Source organism: Euprymna scolopes, chromosome 17 (assembly GCF_053919585.1).
Source record: "Euprymna scolopes isolate OS-2025 chromosome 17, ASM5391958v1, whole genome shotgun sequence".
Classification (NCBI taxonomy): domain Eukaryota; kingdom Metazoa; phylum Mollusca; class Cephalopoda; order Sepiida; family Sepiolidae; genus Euprymna; species Euprymna scolopes.
This window is the reverse complement of record NC_136498.1, coordinates 11,704,466-11,725,826: the sequence shown is the minus strand read 5'-3', so window position 1 is coordinate 11,725,826 and position 21,361 is coordinate 11,704,466. Positions and strand designations below refer to the sequence as shown.

The 21,361-nt window shown below is 33.0% G+C and overlaps 1 protein-coding gene across 1 annotated transcript in view; it reads right to left on the bottom strand.

Annotated features, from left to right (window-relative positions):
• Positions 1-3,713: 3,713 nt before the first annotated feature.
• LOC145296662 (uncharacterized) overlaps positions 3,714-21,361 on the bottom strand; it is a 66,154-nt gene continuing 48,506 nt past the window's right edge. The window contains exons 3-5 of the mRNA XM_080142601.1: positions 19,562-19,609; positions 14,129-14,263; positions 3,714-3,965 (exon numbers count right to left, since the gene is read on the bottom strand). Coding sequence (XP_079998727.1) covers positions 14,130-14,263; positions 19,562-19,609 — 182 coding nt within the window. The 3' untranslated portion in view covers positions 3,714-3,965; position 14,129. The remainder of the gene's footprint in view (positions 3,966-14,128; positions 14,264-19,561; positions 19,610-21,361) is intronic.

Here is a 21,361-nt window from a genome sequence, read left to right as displayed (position 1 = left end):
AGATTTGGGAAAATCGATGTGATCACTTTCGGGCAGAAATTTGGCGATTAACGGGTGAAAGTTCAACGATTTGACCTTTGAGGACTCTACTAAACTCCTCCGACAATTTTGGGTCTACGCACTTGAAATTTTAGATATAGGTTCCTTAGAAATGGGTCTAACTATATAACTTGATTTGAGCCTAAAACAATAAATGTTAAGGGGTCATAATAGGGGTCAAAGTTTTAAAAAATTGAACTCTGCGGTCTCTTCCAAATTACTCAGACAATTTCTGGTCTAAATGTTTGAAATTTTATATAAAGTGTATTCAGAGATAGAGCAAGCTTTTTCATCAGTTTGGGTCGAAAATTTTTAGTTACCAATATATAAATGTATGTATATATGTCTGTTTGCATGTCTGCCTTAAACTTTTAATAGATGCGACGGATTTTACCAAGATCAGTATCGTTTTGAAGTTCGACCTTTCATACGACAAATATCGAAAAATTGGCTGAAAACATTAATATCTTCCCCTACAACTAGGCACTTTTCTACAGGGGGTCACTTTTTACGCTGATATTTTTTAAAGCTATCCTCTCCTCTCCTTTAGATTGTCTAGCCTTAATTTAAAAAAATGTCGCCTACGGTTTGGCGGTGGTTGTAACAGCATAAACGTTAGGTTTTACCCCGTTCTTTTCCTCTTTTGCGGTACGGGTTCGAGCCTGCCTTCCTACTACCACTTTTTTTTTTTTTTTTTTTGCTCAACATACACATCCAAACACCCGGGCAACGCCGGGCTGAAATACTAGTATATATATATATATATATATATATATATATATATATATATATATATATTTATATATATATATATACAGGGTGGCCCCCCAAAACGGGCCTAACTCTAATTAGGCCCCGTTTCTTAGTGTTTTGTCCGAATGAAATGAAACTTTGGTCATAACTAGTTTATTATATTCAAAATATCACAGCAAAACACTAGGGTAGTGGCCTTTTTTCTCCGATCTACTGCATATGTTGTAGATGGCCTCCATTTAGCTTTTGTTTTTTTTTTGGGGGGGGGGGGTCACCCTATATATATATATATATATATTATTATTATTATAATTATATATATATCCTCAACCTGCCACTAGTATTTAATAATGTCGACTCAAGAGAAGTGTGATGGGAGATTGCGCACCGCTTGACACAAAAGATTCATGCACAGGCACCCTTACGGTGGATATTCATAGTTTGTCAAGATTGGAGGAGCCTTTAACTTACCTTTGATTTGGTAGCACCATGAAAAACACATATACGTGGCTCTCAATCATGATTACATTCTCTACTGCAACAAACTTGTCGTTCTTCTCTACACGAACATGTTGGTTGTTATTTCCACTCAATACCAGCATTGCATTGATAAAAGGATACAATAGACATAAAAACATATCAACATGAAATCCTGTATACGTTGTAATTGGTGAAATCATCTCCATATATACGAGGTGAAACCCAATATTCGCTCTCAACACCAATAGCATCTGTGTTACGTCATTACCTTTAACAAACTGGCTCTAGAATACACATATACTAAGTAGGATTATAATCAAGATTGTCTGCTCTTTTTAACTTCCGGTTTCTGCTCTGCAGACGGGACGGCGATGATAAGCAAGATATGGTCCCTACTGATTAATGATTAACTTTCTCTCAGATATCATGAAATCTTCGCCCTTTACCCATATTAAGAATGATTTTCTTGTCTGCTTCTCTTATAATTCTAAGTAGAAACAGCAACAACGTTCCATTAACATGAAAAAATAAGGTTTTAGTTATTCGGTGTTTATGTTGTTTTGTAATCCCTGCTCCTCCGCAACAACAGTTATCCCTGTTTGAACCTAATTAATAAAAATCAAGATATGGTAACTTTCACTCCTTTATTCATGAAATACAGTTTAATATCCTTATTACAGTTTTCTGAATTCAAATCTTATAATTATTTGACAGCAGTTTTCAATTAAGTGCTTCCATACAAAGACATCATTATCAGAAGAATACTTCCTGAATTTTTGAATAGTCCAATTTTTGCCACGCAGATTTTAATAGTCATAATAGTTTTAATTTAAAAATGTAATTCATCAGACGACATTTCGGGTTTTAGCCATCTGGTTTTTGTGTTGGCTACGACAGCAAAAGCGAAATGAATAAAATGTGAATTTGGGTGCTTTATGCACTTTCTTTTAAATGTTTCTCTAATGTTGGAAACGGGAAAATAATCGTAAAAACAAATGAGAAAGTATAAAACTTATATGCTATCAAAATGTGATCACGTTTTTTTTTTTTTTTTCAAGTTTATTCGTATGCAGATAGAAACGTGATTGATTCACAAAAAAAGGTATATTTACACATTTTTACGGAAATCTTTTTTTTTTCTTTACAATTTTAAACCCGGATTTGAATCTTGCATAAATGTAACGGATTTTTGTTAATTATATATAAATAAATTTAAAGAAATTAATATAATATTAACACATTGCATAAACATTTTTTATTCTGAGAGGTGATTTTTTTTACTAATCCACAACAAAGGTACACATGACTGGTATCGAACATTAGTTTTAAATAAATTTTGTTTAAACCATAATTTCAATAAACACAATATGTAAATGCATTCATGGTAGTTACTTACTCTCTCATGCAAGTAAGAATTAGTGTATTTGTTCCATGAAATTCCACAAATACTTTTTCATACTAACTACAGTATAAGCTAGATAAAGATGCGATTGTCCACTGTTCAAAGAGCAGGCATAAAGCTGCATTATGCTTAAACAAATAAAAATTAAAACATGAAATTTGTGTTGCAATATATATATATATATATATATATATATGTATTTGTGTGTATGCGTATATGTGTGCGTGTTAGAAAATTTAGAACAACATCAGTACTGTCAGTTTCAAATTCAAACATATTTGGTAGCCTAAGGCGAACTCTTTTCAGTCTTATAATTTATATCAATATGTCAGGCATATATACCTCGTGTGTGTATATATATATATATATATATATATATATATATATATATATATAAATGTTATTTTTTGTTTTGTTTTTGCGATACGTTTTGAATGAATTCAATTATTTACGAAAGTGCAGTTTTACCTAAATGCGAGTTGGAAATAATTTTCCCTTTAACCAACTTGGTACTCCCACATGGAGAACGGCATACATATTGTTTTTAAAATATAATTTTCTACAACTCATCAGAGTGACTGAATCTAGCGAGATTCGAAATCGGGACCCTACGGTAATGAGCCTAAACCCTTTATCCGCGCGTCCATCCCGCTCGACTGTTTTGATGTATCGCGATTTATTTAGATGTTATTTGTTTTTGTTTTTGCGATACGTTTTGAATGAATTCAATTATTTACGAAAGTACATTTTTACCTAAATGCGAGTTGGGAATAATTTTCCCTTTAACCAACTTGGTACCCCCCCCACACACACACATATATATATATATATATATAGTATAAAAATATCGGATTTTCAAGTCAGACTCAAATATCTGTCTGCCTGACACATTTCTATAAATTATAATTTTTTAAAATCAAATTGGATCATTAAATTTAAACAAAAGTACAATACACTAAATCCATGAAACCCTGAAAATTAAAAAAAATAATAAATATTTTGTGTTGATGCAATCTAATATAAAAGCAAACAAAATAGCTGAAACCCGCCATATTCGTGTATTTTATTTGAGAATTGATTTTCTTTTAAGCATTAAAAAAAGTTCTTATTAAGAAGGAACGAGATTGCAAGAATATATTATGATTCCATTAGCCATGTCAACAATTGAACTATTTCCAAATAGCCATCTTGTTTGATCGGATCCGGTTTGGGCATTTTTCTGTGTTCAGTTGCCGTAATCATTATCACGTAATCATTATCACGTAATCATGCGTTTATGTTAATTTACCACCTGTAAAGGAAAAGAAAGAAATGTTACAATGTTATGGAGGAAGAGAGGTTCGTATTGTTTTCAAACAAAATGTTAAGGGAAAAAGGTCTTTTCACACAAACATGTACTCGCTGAACTTGTGGTGTTGTTGTTAGTGAACAATCAAGAAACACAATCAATTAATAAAAGTCTTTTTTACATATGTACACGGTCGCTGGTATTCATTTCTTGATCGTCACTTTCCATGTAAATCTGTATAGTTCTGTCATCTAGTAGCTGTTGATTGGCTGTTTAATTTAGGAAAATTAAACCCATGCATAGAAACAATAGGGATTTGTTGGCTTTCTAAAGGTTTTATTGGGGAAAGGAATGTAGTCACAAAGGAAAGACCAAAAAGAGTTTAAAATTAATCACTTCTAATCAAATAATGAGTCTTTTCTACATATATGCACGGTCGCTAGTCTTCATTCCTAAACTATCGCTTTCCATGTGTGTGGTTGTTAATCTGTATTGTTGAAATAAAGGCCTGTTTAAATATTGGTTAGTTTGGAATTGGTTGTAATGAATAAAGGCCTGATCAAATATTGGTTGGTTTGTAAGTTTGTTTCTACAAGCCGTCAAACACATGCCAGCATGCAATTCTGAATGTTTGAGATGAGATGTGAATGTTTGTATTATTTTGATTAATCGGACAATTATTCTTATCTTGGGTTTATTAGCACAACATTTTGGTCGCTGTACACTGCGGCCTTCTTTGGGTGTTGAATACATGTTTCTTTTCCTCTACTAAGAAAAGAAGGGTTAGCTCTGCATTGCAAGAATTCGAACCGTGGGCTTGAGAGTGGGTCCGTAGATCATAAAGAAAGTTCAATCTTTAGGGGTCACTAACATTATTTTTTTAGGGTTTTCCTATGACTCGATTTTTCGGGATATTTATGCTAATTGTTGATATTAGTGAAAAAAAGTGTTTTACGAAACAGAGGATCGAAAATACAAAATGGAAGTAACTTTAAACAAAAAACACCTTCTCCCCTTGAAGTGGTTTCCCTTCCATTGGGTGTGTTTCAATTAGGTGTTGTCTATCATAGCAATCGATGATTGAGAAAGTTTTCTTTTTGCTGTTAAAGTAAACAAAAAGAAGCTTATTTTTATTAATAAACTAATATTAAAAGAACACATTTTTAAAGGAAGGAATCTGATTGGCTTTAAAATATATATTCAACTATTTTGAGTTATGATTATTTTCTTTTTTCTACATAATTGATGTTTCTGTTGAGGAAAAAACAGTATTTTAATAATTTATATAATATTCTGCTTGTCCCTTAAAAAAAGCTAAATACAAATTTTGAAGGCTAAACTGCTTCAGAAAAGGCCAAAATTGATTGCGAAACATGGATTAAAAAAGACCAATTTGGCAATCGTTGACAATAATATGAAAGTTACCTCATTTTAATGTAGCAAAATGTGATTTTATTATTTGTATTGAACTATGTAGCACAATATTACTTTCTAAGTATTTATTAGTAATTATTGATTTATCTTATTTGGATCAGTTTTTATTGAAAATATAATGAACATTATTTTCGTAGAAATGTTAATAAACTCATATTTGCTGTGTGTTATTAGTTTTTCTGTAATGGGAAGAATCATTTTAGTGGTCTCCGCTGTTTCCAAGATTTGACTGCATTAAATTTTTGTAGGGATGTGAAAACACAATTTTGTATGAAACCAAAATTAGTTCATTTGAAAATTTGAAAACTAAATTAATGATTTCAGACAGTAAACTTTTATTTGATTTTGACTGGAAGGTTTCCAAGTTCGAAAAATGTACTGGTAAACGATTAGAGATTATAGCGGATGAAGCGTTGTGAATATAACAACCAAACTGAAAAGAGCAATCTATATATATAAAAGCGAAAATGTATGTATGTATGTATGTATGTATGTATGTATGTATGCGTGTCTGCTAAAAACTTTTGACCTACGGAACAAAAATTCACAAACTTGGTATCATATTAAAGCGACACCCTCCGGACGACAAATATCGAAAAATTAGCCCAAGAAGACCATCAGAAGTGCGTCAACTGATCGATTTTCTGCAGGGGGGGGCAAAAAGTGACATTTTAATGTTATACATTACATATTTTTAAATCGATTTATAACTGCCGCCAAAAAATACGGTCGCCAACTCTTCTACATAAAGTATACACGGGGCCGTTTATTTTGGGTCAACTTGTATTTAAAACCCGCTGAGTCATGTCACGTGATCTTGACGTCAGCAAGCTCTAATGGCAGTCTGAATTTAAAAAAACGTTTTTATCGGTAAAAAAAATATTTAACCCTCACACAAGCTAAACTATGAACTTCTACGCTATGACAACGTTACCAAAGTTATTAGCACATTAAAAATAGTTAGATACGATAGTTAAACGAAAAATAACAAGCCAAAAATGTGAAGTAAAAAAAAATACGCTTACAAAAAATATTAACGATCGAAGTTTTTACAAAAAAAAAAACAGCCAGACGACATTTTCTTTTTTAGTAACAGTCTTTAGAGTAAGGAAGACGAAGTGAGAGAGAGAGAGAGAGACATACACAAACGCAAACAGAGAGAGGGAGAGAGATGTCTAGACAGGAAACGAAATACGTAATTTAATAAATGCTAATGTGAAGTAAAACAAAAAAAAAATAAAATACTGCTACGTCATCTCGTAACGCTCCCGCGATGACCTCATTTAGTGGCTATCTGTCAATCAAACCTCTTTCACTCGCTTTATAAGCCTTATTTTAACACTATAATCCATTCCTCTTACTCTTGGTCTACATGGTTAAGCGGTTGGAGTTTGTTTCACCTCCTCGTCAAGGCTCCCGGGTTCAATCCATCCTCACGACCAAAACTATTTTTTTTTCTTTTACATCTTTAGACACGCGGGCAACGTTTCTTTCTTTTTTTTTTACTTCGCTTATTCTTTAGTTTACTCTCCCCCTATACATACAGCGGTTTTTTTTTCGCTGTTTTTTTTTTTGTTGTTTTGTTTTTTTCCGATTTTTTCAACATCGTTTCAGGGTTATTACTTATCCCTACCTCATACACACACCTACAAACAACCCGGGCAACGCCGGGTACCCCCCCCCCGCTAGTCCAAAATAATTTAAACAATCAATTCTCATCTGAGAACTTTCGTAAGACAATTTTACTCATGTGTTTATCAGTAAAATGAGATTTTCCCGAAATTTGATTGTTTATCTACTAAGCCATTTTATCACTAATTTCAGCGCTGATTCCAATTTCTCACATTCTTTTTTCAAAGTTTTTCGGGATAGTTTCTAGTGCTCCTGCTATCTGTAGTATTATCTTAGCTTTCTTTATCTTCCATATCCTTTCAAGTTCTCTGTCCAGTAAGATGTATTTGCTCCACTTCTCTGTCTCCTTGATCTTCATTCCATGGTCTGCTGGAACGGTGAAATCCATGATCTGGCAGGACTTTTCCTTCTTGTTAACTGTTATGACTTCTTGCTTGTATGGGTTTATCTGTTTGTATATCCCTGTCCCATAGAATTTTGTGATTTTCGTTTTCAAGTACTGCTGCCAGTTTGTATTTGTAACATTTTTCTCGGTGTTCACGATGCAATTATTTGCATAATTCCCAGTGTACTGCTTTCCCCACTTGATCGTGATGATTTTTCGATTATTTTAGGCTAGTTTGCTGCATTCGCTTATTATGTAGTTTATTGTTTCATCTCTTTGTTCACACGGTCTGCATTTACTGTTTTCTTGTGACTTGTCCATCCTTGTTTTGATGTAGTTGATTCTAATCGCATTTTTTTGTGCGGTTTGGTATTAGGGATTCAGTTTTTCTATTTAGGTTTCCTTTTTGTAGCCATGTTCAAATGTTTTCGTCACTTTTGTCCTTTTCGTTTGAATAGAAACACTAAGCTAATTTCTCTGTGATTATTTAGTATTTCTTTTTAAGAAATACTAAATAATCACAGAAGAATTAGCTTAGCGTTTCTCTTAAAGGAAGACAAGAAACTCGACGTTGCTCGGCAACACTTAACACTAAAATTTAAAACACAAGTGAATTTCATACATTTTGATTATTACTTTCAATATATTGACACAAGATAAGTTTATGCGTAAGAGATAAGAGAGAGAGGGTGGAGAGAGTCACATAGAGCAGGGTTTCCCAAAGTTAGATCCACGAAGCCCTGGGGCTCCATGAATGAGTCTGAGGGGCTCTGGAAGCCCTTTCTTAAAGAGGAACAAATGCTTTATGTGCAAAAATTAAATGGCTGCAGACATTTAATTTTTTTACCGGAAACAGACACGATACATAATTACAGGTGTAAATAGTTTCAGGATATAAAAAAGTAAATAAAAAATAAATTAACAAAAATGCAACAATTTTTTATTAATCAAAAACAGAATAAAAAAATATAGTAAAATCACGAGCAGGAACAACTAATGGATAAGTATAAGTTAAAATTTAAAATTAATGTTTTTCATATGTATTTTAGAAATTATCTTGTTAGTGTCCTGTAAAAAACTTTTGCCCTACCCGGAGGGGGGGGGGTCCATAGTGTTCTGAAGTTTGGGAAACTCTGGCATATAGAACGGAATAGAGAGACGTAAATTGATGGACAAGTTTGAAAGATTTTACACTTTTTAACTCTTCTACTTTGTTGTTTCTACACAATGGCATTTATAAATTTATTTATAAATTTATTTATAAATTTATAAATAAATTTATTTATAAATTTATTTATAAATTTATTTATAAATTTATAAATAAATTTATTTATAAATTTATTTATAAATTTATTTATAAATTTAATAACTATTAAATACACTAATAATAACTTTAAACAAATATCTTGAAATTTCCATTTTCCCGGGTTCCATAGGTCTTATCTGAAGATTTCCACCTCTTTCTCTATTACCTATCTTTCCAACGTAATCACTTTTGAGATGTAGGGTTCTATGTATAATATTAAATGAAATACGAGGTGTATTGAATATGTTTCCAAACTTTTTTGTACAGGCATTAAAATTGTCGTAGACTCTTTAAAATTCAGTATGTTATTGTTATACATGAGATGACTGACGAATTTTTATGATTTCAGGTTTAAATGAACAGCTACAGCAGGGATTATACACATCCTACTAAAGTGTGATTGTCAGAGCTGGTGAATTTCAAAAATGCGATTTGGACGTGAGGTTAATTTAGAATAACGATATGCAATAAAATTCTGTTTTAAACTTGGAAAAATGCAGCAGAAACGTATGGAATGTTTCTGACTGCTTTTGGACCATCTTGTATGAATCGAACATCAGTTTTTGAGTGCCATGAGAAATTCAAGAAAGATAGAGAGTTTGTGAGGGATGATGAGATATGGGAGGAGTAAGAAAGTTAGAACACCAGTGCTGATTTGCCAAATAAAGAATTGCATGGATAAGTCCCGGTGTGTGTTTAGAGAGACAGTAAATGCACAGTTTGATGTCAGTGTTGGAACTGTACACGCAATTATTTGCGAGAGACTGAAGATGTGGAAGATTTGCACGAATGCAATAGTCCACAAATCCATTCTTATCACAAAATATTTGACTAAGATGGCCATCAAGACAGTTCATCACCCTCCCTATAGTCCATATCTTGCTCCCTGTGACTTTTGGTTACTCCCTAAGCTCAAGGAAAACGTTAAAGACTGTCGTTATGAGACAATTGAGATGAATGAGGCTGTGATGAGAGTAATCGACACAAGAGAATTTCAATTGAACCTTCCAGAAGTTATCGGAACAATACCACAAGTGCATTGCCGCTGAAGGAGATTAATTCAAAGGAGACACGTTTCATGTGTGTGCTATCAAAAGTGGCCATACCAAAAATGTCTGGAAACTTATTTAAGGCGCCTATTACGTAACTATTTCTGATGTATGAATGAACGTTTGATCGATGATATGCGCAATGATACAAGAGTAGCAGGTGCGTTTAGCTTTATTCAATATTAATGTCTTATGTCATCTGACATTGGGTAAATAGCGATAAACTTATCTATACATCTACAAAAGTGAGAATATGTATGTGTAAGGACAATTCTAAACCTATATACTCAACTGATTTTTGGATCTACAGACTTGAAATTTGGTATATAGGGTATTCAGATACGTGGAAAACTTTTTAATAATTTTTCATCTGGAAAAAAGACTTATAAGGGGTCAAAATTGAAAAAAATGTTACTCGGATGTTTATCTGTTTGTCAACTGTTTCATGAGTTTTGAAAATACGTTTTAAAGAACGTGAGAAGATGATCTAATGGTTATCGTACTTGATTCATTGTCTTCAGGTTTTGATTTCGATTTCAGCTCGACTATTTTTTTACTTACAATAAGTGAACTGTTTAAGAAAAAACATAATACTCGCATGGCTGTATCTCAGTTTCTTTCTGTTTTTTACTTCATTTTTTTAAAGGAATTTAACATTATGTTTAATACCGGGCAATGCCAGGTACATCTTCAAGTAGTCGATAAATTTGTAAGCTTATCTATTCCATCAACACATGCCTTAGTATGAAATCATTAAAAGTCTTTGTATGATTATGAAAATTCACCAGTTAAAACTGCAGCATAAAATGTTATTTGTTTATGTAAATAATATCCTTATTTGCATAATTGAAATTCATTAATGAATCTTTATTATTGACAATTAAGTATGCTTTATGTGGAAAACGTGAAATTTATTTGACTATGCAAGTCGAGGCCACTTATACTGATCGATCTTCAGTCAAATTCACTCATTAAATAATGGGTACAACAAACATGATAAGCGTGACAAGTTGTGTAAGTGGCCCTAGTTTACTTGACAAGGCAAATAAAGGCAACTTTGATGGTGAAAGTAACTCAAATTTATTTGATTAAGAAAGCAGAAGCAACTTCCATTAGTCCGTCGTAGCTCACACACACTCATTATAAAATAATGTATATGGCGAACATGATTGGCCTGAACCTGGATCAAACAGTGGTAGTGACTCCAGTTTATTTTACTGGGAATATAGAGGTCACTTCAACTGATCGTTCCTGGTTTAATTTCAATTATTATTAAATATTGGGTACGGCGCTTTTTATAAATTAGGACCTGGATCAAACAGTGGATGTGACTCCACTATATACAACTGGAAAAGTCAAGGTCACTTTCACTGCTCGATCTGGACTTATGTTCATTCATTATAAAATCATGGGTACGATGACCATGATGAGTTTGAACCTGGATCAAGTAAAGGAAGTGACCCTACTTATTTTACTAGGAAAGTCGAGACCACTTCCGCTGATCAATCTTGGTCTAAGCGCACTCTTTATGAAATAAAGTCTATAGTAAACATTATAATCCTGAACTTTATTTGACTGGGAAAATCAAGACCGCTTACATGATCGATCTTTATTCAAGCACACTCATTATTAAATAATATTTATGGAAAATATGATGAGCCTGAACCTACGTCGAGCAGTGGAAGTGACTCCTGTTTTGGCCAGTTTTACTACTTAATCCTGGTTCATGCTTTTCTATTATATATAAGATTGATGATAAGGATTTTGATGATTTGTCGAAGGGGCATCTTAAACCGTTATAATTTATTTTATTCATAATTTTATTAAACATGATAAATTTATATCCTTTTAGTTCAGATTATTGAAGCATCATTTATATTTTCCTGCAATATACTTATCCATGTTGATACGAAAATGACATTCTTTAGTCAACAGAAAGGGAGTCATCTGCCATCATGATAATGCTAGTCTTTATACAACGCATCTAATCAAGGATTTCCTCGAAGAATTTGTTTGGGAAGTCCTGTATAATTCCTGCATATTATACAGACCTAACTCACTCGGATTGTTATTTCTTACAAAGATTACAAAACCATGTAAATGGCTTTAGGTTAAAATCACGAGGGAAGATTGAAAATATAAACTGATTAAAATGAAAAATAGTATTTATGTGTTATCAAGATTTAAGTAAAGACAATTGTAATCAATAACTTAATTTTCTTAATTGATGCATGATGATGGCTGTGAGAGAACATTTTTGCATGTTATTTCCAAATTTTTAAAACTTAAAATAAACAATGCGCAATTCTTTAAAAACTTAATTGCAAACTTATTTTTTCTACTTCAGCCCTTTTTTTGTCTTTTTTTAACATTGTCTATATCAAAATATTCATATACTTTTTGAATACAGAAAACATATAGATTGAAGATGAGAATTAAAAAAAAATTAACTCTAAATTTGTTTTCAACATTGTTTTCTTGATAGACTATTGTTTTTGTTTGAATATTTTCGTTCTGGTTATTCCATCTTCAAAAACAGAGCAATATAATTGAGATATTTTATTTACTTATGTGAAAATTTGATTCGTTACTAAATCAAATGGAAATAATATTAGGTACTTTTTCAGTAAAGACCCCAATCTCCAGGAATTTTGAATCAGTATATTCTGGCAGCTTACGTTAGCAACTGAAAGATTCCGAAGCAAAAAATGTCAAACTTTTAATTTATAACGGGGAGTTCCTTCTTCTTCAAGTTCAGAATGGCTTTCTATTAAAACACATTTTGAAGACGAGGAAAGCTGGGTTTCGCATTGACATAGGGTGCTGAAAGTAATTTTCGTTTTTAAAATAAGTTTCCTGACTGATCCACACTGTCATTGGAACTTGTCGTCTCCTGACAGCCGATTGGGTAATAGCTTTGGGCTCTTTCAACTGTTGAAACCCGGCAAAAGATACCGACGAAAAGTTTCCATCGATTAGGTTGTAAATTGAATATTTAATCCTAACCGCCTGAACAATGAATTGAATAATAAAAATCTATTTTTATTGAGAAAATTGAAATATAAATTAGTTTAAATTTGTATTATTCTCAATTATTTCTCATGCCTTATTTTCTATTTGAACTAGTGATGGGACAATTCCAATATTTTTCCGGATTCCAATAAAATTACCGATTCTGATACAATTACCGATTCAGATTTTGATTCTTTATAAATCTCTAAATATTTAATTATACATTTTTTTTCCTTCGGTTATCGTAAAAATATGTCTTAAATGTGCAAATATTTTCTCAAATGTAAAAACGCACTTATGGGGGCGATCAGAAAATAGGCACAAATTTTCCGATTCTGATACTGATTCAAATACTTCAAAATGTTTCAATTTTTCCGATTTTCGATTCTGATTCCAATTAATTTTCCCAACACTAATTTGAACCTCTTGTTTTATTTTACAGGACCATTAAAACGACCAATTTATTTCAATCTAATGGAATATTGCAATTATTGCCTGGATGTGAATTGACGTCATCATCTATAATATAATGGGTTAATGAATGAAGAGACATTCTTGTAACAGAAAAAAAAAAGATTTAAAAAATCGATAGCTAAAGGAAATAAATATCGGAGAGAAAAAACATTATCCATTGCAAGAATTGAATGCAGTTGTCCCAAGTAAAAATTGTCAATATCAATCCAGTACGAGAATCTTTGACTTGTTAAGAATTTCAGGTAAAGAATGATAGCAATAACCCAGTCAGAATCAGCAGTGGCCATTTTATTGCGTCAAGAGTCAAAGAGATTCTGTAGGTTTTAAACAGATGGTGTGTTCTTATCACCTCTGACTATAAATATAATCGTCTAAATTTTTGTGGCCATACCCAGTATTTTGGCAAAATATTACAATTGTCTGTCTGCCTGTCTGTCTGCATGTATGTATCTGTATATATATATATATATATATATATATATATATATATATATATATATATATATATATATATATATATATATGCGTATACATGTGTGTATATGCGCATATATGCATGTCCGGCTAAAACTAAAAAATAACAAAGCAAACATCCAGAAAATTGGTATCATCTTGATCAGCGTTAACCCGGATGAATAATATGTAAAATTTTGAAATGATATTTACTGCTTTTACTCTAAATTAAGGTAAATTTCGCGAGAGAGAGAGAGAGAGAGAGAGAGAGAGAGAGAGAGAGAGAGAGAGAAAGAGAGAGAGGTAGCAGTTTTAATAGAAATGTGTTACACTTTGGCTCCAGTAAACGTTGGGTCGCCAGGTTAGTTAATATATAAGCGTGACTAGGTTAAGTCGATATACATATAGTAAATAATATTACCTCAGCATTTGATCCTTCTGCAATGAATACTATCATAACCATAGCAAATGCATTGGTAACACGGATCCTGAATACTTGTGTATGGTTGACCGTAGCCCACTTTCATTCCGTTTATGTAGCAGGCAGAAGAGTCAGCTGTAAGCAGAGAAAAAAAGTAAACATGGCAGCTAAGAGAACCAATAAGACAAAAGCCATTTTCAATTTTCCGTACAAACTTAAAAATAAAAAAATTAAGATGCTTTCTCGAATAGAAAGCTAAAAGTTTCATTCTGACATTAAAAAAAAAAAACTTTAATGCATCGCCTTCATTAACATGTAAAGAAACAGGAGGACGAAAGAGTGGCGCATTAGAAAAACCGATCAATATTCACCGCCGCCTGTTGAACGTTTACAGAGCCAATGCAGTTGATGTCAGCACGGTCAGTAGATGGGTTCGTCGATTTCAGAGTGGCGAAAGAGATGCGAATGATAAAGCATGCTCCAGACTTTTACGTTAGAGGCATCAAAAGAGGCTGGAAAAAGTGTATTAAGGACGGAAGTGACTATTCAAAAAATAAATTCCAGAACACAAAAGGTCGTTTCTTTTAAAGGTACCACTTCCATCTTCATAACTCTTCAACGTTTTAGTTTGTGTATAAAAAAGTAGGTCTTACTTTTGGAACGACCCTCGTACTAATCCTAATACTCTGTCTCTGATATTGATATATATTCATATACCCTCCCCCAACGTTTCTCTCTGTCTCTTTGTCTGTCTGTTTCTCTCTTGTTGGATGTTTTCCTCATAAATTGTATTTTTAATTGAAATACTAATTCCATTTGTCTGCTCCCGTCGTTAATATTGCTACGTTATCACAATAGCCATTTACACTTTGTGTTGGATGTAGAGACATGGCGATGTACATTTGAAAGCAGAGGTGTGCACACGTGCACATTCTAGATGGAGTAGACGTATATTTTGATCCCATAGAAATGGCCGGGATTGTACTTATAACGAAAACAAAGAGCTGTTTATATTTCAAGGTCAGAAGTTATGAATTGCGCAATGCAAAATAGAAAAAAAGAATGTAATTCTTAATGTTTATAATTCCAGGAATGTCAATTTATGATTATATATATAAAAAAAAAACAACAGAAAATAGAATAGAGCAAATAGAGCAGCGAACGTGATTTGACATCTTAACACCTCTTTGTTGGCGAGCCACACACCAACTAACCCCTTACAACTAACGTCTCTCTCTCCCTCTCTCTCTTGCTCTCTCTCTCTCTCTCTCTCTCTTTCTCCTTATTAATGAACTAGAAGCTTAATTGTAAATAAAACATACCTTGAAATTCGTCTCTGTGTTGATTTTGAGAATAGCTTGAAAAGAATTTTCAGTGTGCATATATTATATAATTTAGATATACATTCAACAACACAACATTTGCAATACACAAGCACACATAGAGATACTGATAGAGGAGCGATTGTAGCAAGAAGCAGCTATCATAAGCCCAAGTGCACTCTCTTGAAGAAAGAGGCCCGTTTCTCTCTTTAACAAATTGCCACACACGCTGCGGTATTAGTAGCTATGAATCTTAGAATCTTTAATGTAATATTGCACTCTGCCTAATTTATAACCCTGCGTGCAAATATGCAATATTAAACTTTTTTTTTTTTACTCTCCCATCTCTAATATTGGTACGTATGTATATGATCCCCCACTCTTTCCTCGTTCCTCACCAGTCGGTCTGTTCTCCTCGGACGAATTCTGACCTAAAAAAGGAAGATACATTTGTTGAGTATTGGGTACGACTTTTACGTTGCAAATAAACAAGGACTTAGAAATAGATTCACAGTCAAATAAGTGTTCGTCTTGTTTTATTTTTTTACTGGCAGGCCGCCCGGCATTGCCCGGTCATAAAATACACATAAATATTATATTTTAATTCACACAGAAACTAAGACATATGCATGTGCGTATTATGTTGTTTTTTTCTAAACGATTAACTTCTTGCAAGTAAGAAAAATACTCGAGCTGAGAGCGAAACAAAAGCCTAAAGACAGTAAGTCAAGTACGATAACCATTAGGCCAGCTTGACACGGTCTTTAAAAAGTGTTTTGAAACCTACTTATTCTTAAAATAAGGAACCTGTAATGTTGAACGATTAACGAATTCGTGTAACAGTTACAAAAAAGATAAAAATCTGAAGACCTGCACGTACAATTTTTTACATTTTGGACCACGTAATAGCCCTTTTTCCGGATGTAAACTGATTAAATTTTTTACATATGTCTGAATACGCTATATACTAAATTTCATGCCTGCAGATCAAAAATATAGGTTGAGAATTGTCTTCATATACACACGTTCTCACTTTTATAGATATATAGATTAATATATAATATTATAATACTAATCCTAATTTTACATTTACGTCTCTGATATTAATACAGGTGTATTACTAGGTGCCTTGAATAGGTTTCACAACTTTTTTGTACAGGCATTAAAATTGTCGTGGACTCTTGAACATTCAGTATTTTATTTCTATACATCTTATCAGATTCAAATAAACAGCTACAGCAAGAATTAGAATACACCTTACTAAAGCCTAATTGTCACAGCTGATGAATTTCAAAAATGCAACCTGTACGTAAAGACACTTTAAAAGATCGACAAGCAATAAAAATCTGTTTTAAACGTATGGAAAGATTCCGACTGTTTTTAGACAATCTTGCATGAATCAAGCGTCAGTTTTTGAATGGGATAAGGTTTTCAAGTAAGGCATGAAGTCTGTAAGGAATGATGAAAGGTGTAGGAAGAGTAAGGAAGTTAGAACACCAGATTTGATTGGCTAAATAAAGAATTTCATGGGTAAGAACCGCCATAAGACAATAAGAGCACTATTTGATGCCAGTGTTGAAACTATACACACAATTATTCACAAGGAACTGTAGATGCAGAAGATTTACGTGATGTTTGTGCCAAGGGGTGCCCAGAGAAGGTCGGAAATAAAGACGTTGTCATATGCATCAATACAGTTTCACACCCTCCCTATAGTCTAGACTTTGCTCCCTGTTTTTTAGTTATTGCCTAAGCTCAAGGAAAATTTTAGAGACTGTCGTCATGAGAAAATTGAGCAGATGAAAGAGGCTATGACGAGGGTGATTGATAGGCTCACACAAGATGACTTCCATGGGACCTTCCATAAGTTGTTGGAACCGTACAAGTGCATTGCAGCCGGAGGAGATTACTTCGAAGGCGACTAAAGTTTTATGTGTGTACTATCAAGAAAAGTTTTCATACAAGTCTGTAAACTTATTGAAGACGCCTCGTATGTCCCCCTCCCATTATGCGGCCTCGTTGTTTTCTCCCCCCTCTCTCTCTCTCTCTTTCACTCTCTTTTCTGCGTCTCGTGATATATTATTCTAAAACAAGGAAGATACAGTCCTTGTGTACGTTTTAGCATTTCAAAATAAACAAGAATGTAGAATTCGATTAACAAACAAATCACTGTATAATAATGTATAAATATATGTATTATAACCTGTATAAGAGCCAGGTACGTCCTAAAATGGAGTACTTGGCAGAAGCTGCTTGGAGCCCCTCCCCTCGCCTTGACACAGTTCAAAACCGGCTTCAAAATCTAGTAGGTGATGTCTTTTTTCTCTTCCCTTCAACCACTTTTCCACAGAAAAGATGTTGTGTTTACTCTATCGTTATTTTCATGAAGTGCTCGACTGAGCTTTAATCTATGTCCTCCTTGCTAAACTTTCACAAAAAACATTTGTATAGTTACAACCACTATTAACAATTTCCCTACTCTCTATCTGTGCCTAAATCTAAACGCAAATTCCATGAATAATGCTTCTTTCTTAAAAATGCCCGCCTAAGGAACTCTGTTTCGCTTGCCTGCTTCCCAGCTGACTACAACATGGTAGCTTTCAAGCACAATGAAAACAAGTTCTTGTTGAGCTGTCACCTTGAATAATCAATTACCTAATTGCCACTAACTATTTCTAAGCCATTGTCTCAGTGACTACTTTACATTCATTGATCCTTATCCTTGAGGAGCCTTCACATCATTCTTAATTTTATTTTTAATTCCCCATTCGTCTTTGACAATGGCACACTTTTATAATGGCCATTTACACTTCACAGTACACAGTCGCACTCACACACTCTGATAAAGAGAGGAGTATCAAAGGTCAGCTTTTCTTAATGTAGGTTTTCTTCGAATAAATAGTATATATAGAAATCATGCTGATTGAAAGTGTGTAAAAATTAAGTATAAAAATTAATTGGTGCAACACTGTACATTTTGTACCTATTAATCAAATTGTAAAAACACAGACGAAAATACGGCTTTATTATAATAGATTCTTACATTCCTGTCTCTTAGATTTGTACAATTTTATGCCCTCCCTGTTATTTGCCTCTGTTTCTTTCTCTTTCTCTATTGTGGGATGCTGTCTTTAAAAATGAAGATACACTTGTTGAGTATTTGTACGATGTTTTTTTTTTGTGTCCCAAACAAAGAAGGACTTAGAAATCGATTAACAGCCGAATAAATGTTCCTTTTAATTTGATTATCAATTGCAATACTAATCATGTTATTTTCTCACCTGTGTTTAGCCATTTACACTTAAGGTGCAATGTACCTTATTTAGGTTAAACATTCACAGGTAACATGAATTGGAACAAATACATTGAAGACATTGCGAAAGCTGCTACAAAGAAGGTAGACTCTCTTTATCGTGCTAGAAAATTACTCACATCTGATTGCCACCATTCACTCATAGATGAAGGCTGATACTTATCTCCCGCTTAGGCAAGGTCCAAAAAAGAGGTTCCAATCTAAAAGTTCTTGCACTATTGGTCAGGCAGAGATATCGGTCTCCTCACCATCGTGTAGCATCCCTGCTACAGTTTTATAAATGACAGAACATGCTCGGATAAACTCATAGTACGTGTGCCACCTCGATCTAAATACTCTAGACTAAACCTACACGCAGCAAAATCCCACCATTCCCATGTGGAGGTCGCAAGATACCGGAAAGGATTCTACTTTAATAGTTTATTGCCTCCGACTGCTAGACTCTATTTTATCCTGGTTTCCTGATTCCGTGACTCTACTGATATGTGGAAATTTAAATGTAATATAACAGACATATTGCTGCTCAACTCCCTGTGTAGGGAGTTGAGCAGAAAGATGTTAATATATCTTGCTGTAAGATATAAATATATCTTGTAAATATAGCCCTAAAATAGTAGTCCCTCACGTCAGTGGCACTATGTCTTGCTTGGGTTGAATAAGATTGTGGAAAATTATGTCAAATACCTTGGCGGTCATGAATAATCCGTTAAAGGGTGTAGATGGAATCGTTCTTTATTTACTAATAATAACATATTGAATGGTATTTATGCAATAAAGACAAAAAGTTTGACTACTTACTCGGTGTACATAGACGTTTGTTCGTAAAATAACGGCAACAAGACTGTCCTGTTAGAGAGAGAAAGAGAGAAAAAATCACATGTAAAACATTAAAAAGAAGATAAGACGGAGACAATTACTAAAATGATTTAAAAGCAATACACGTGCAATGAATTGTCTTGTGATAAACACATTTAAAATTTATGGAAAATAAAAAAAAATAAAGTGATTTTAAGTAAAAAAAAAGAAGCAAAATGAAAAGTTAACTCTTCAACTTTTTAAGTTAAAAAATAGGAGACTTTATTTGTATTATTTTCATTCATCGGACTATTGTTCTCATCTTGAGTGTTATTTTAACACAATGTTCCGGTCGATGTCACCTTCAACCTTCTTCAGGTGTATCTTATCAAATTTGGGAATGTTTCTGTCGAACTCTGGAATTTGCGCGGAATTTCGAACGGAAATTTTAATTGACTTCACGGGGGTAGTATGCTCTTGTTCCATCAGCCATGACTGGATAAAAGTCCTAAGTGATTTGCAATTGTATTTTTCGATTGCTTACACTGAGAATTGAACCTTCAACATTCAGAAGAATAATCACGTTTATAACTGACTTTTTCTAAATACTCTAACCACTGCGCCACTGAACAAGGTCGGAAGTTAAATTGACCGAAACGTTGTAAAAATGACGCTTAAAATGAGAACAGTAACCCGAAACATCCAAATAATACGAATAACTAATCATTATCTTAAACATAACTTATCAGTATCTTTAAATAACTAATCATTATCTTAAACATAACTAATCATTATCTTTAAATAACTAATCATTATCTTAAAAAAAAGTTAGAAACATAGGAGGCTTTACTTTTGGAACGATGTTCGTATGTTCAAAGCAAAAACCTTCCCAAACATTTAGCCTTAATGTTATCGCTGTTTTATGTCGAAAAATTGAACTCGAGTCGACCTTATGCATGGTAAGGCGACGGGGTAGTGTCGTGGCTTTGTCACCGGCGTAACTATTAGAATCAAGGTATTCCAAATAGTAGCCCGAATAATCCAAATGATACGAATTACAGAACTCGTGAAACTTTCACGAAATAAAAAAATGTATTAAATTAACCAAAAGGTTTTGATAAAGCTATTATTTTCTCTGGATAAGGCAAAAATCAGCTTTTTAAAAAAAAAAAAAAAACAATAATACGTAGTAAATATGTGTTTATTAACTTTTTATATGGAAATAGTGTCCATTGTATTTTAAATGTAGAATTGACTCAAATAAGATAAATTAATAATTACTCAAAAAGTAATATTGTGCTACATAGTTCAATACAAATAATAAAATCGCATTATAAGAGACAATCTTTAATTTACTTCTTCGGTCCAGCACTTTTTGGCAGACAATGTTCTTATTTTTTGCACTGTTTTCTTTCGAATCATCCCTTTTTTACATAAAGTTTCGCTGCCTTCTTTCTTCTGTGAAGAATATCTGCACGTCGAAATTACTACGGGATTTTTCCTCACACGATTAAAAAAAATAATAATGATAATATCGTTCATTAAATTTCTTCTGTGTTTGTTTGTAATATCAAGTCAGCTAATATTTGGGCTTGACGATGAATGCAAAAGACACTTCTGACCAATGTTTATTTTTAAAATATGAAAACGAAGAAATGATTTGCAGCGATTTTAAATGGTACTCTTCTTTTATCGTAAATTGAATTCATTAATAAGAAAAAATTAAAATAAACGTGTGATGTACACCCTTGATTGAACAGGGGATCATTATGTCTGTAGTCGAATGCTCTACCACTAAGCTAT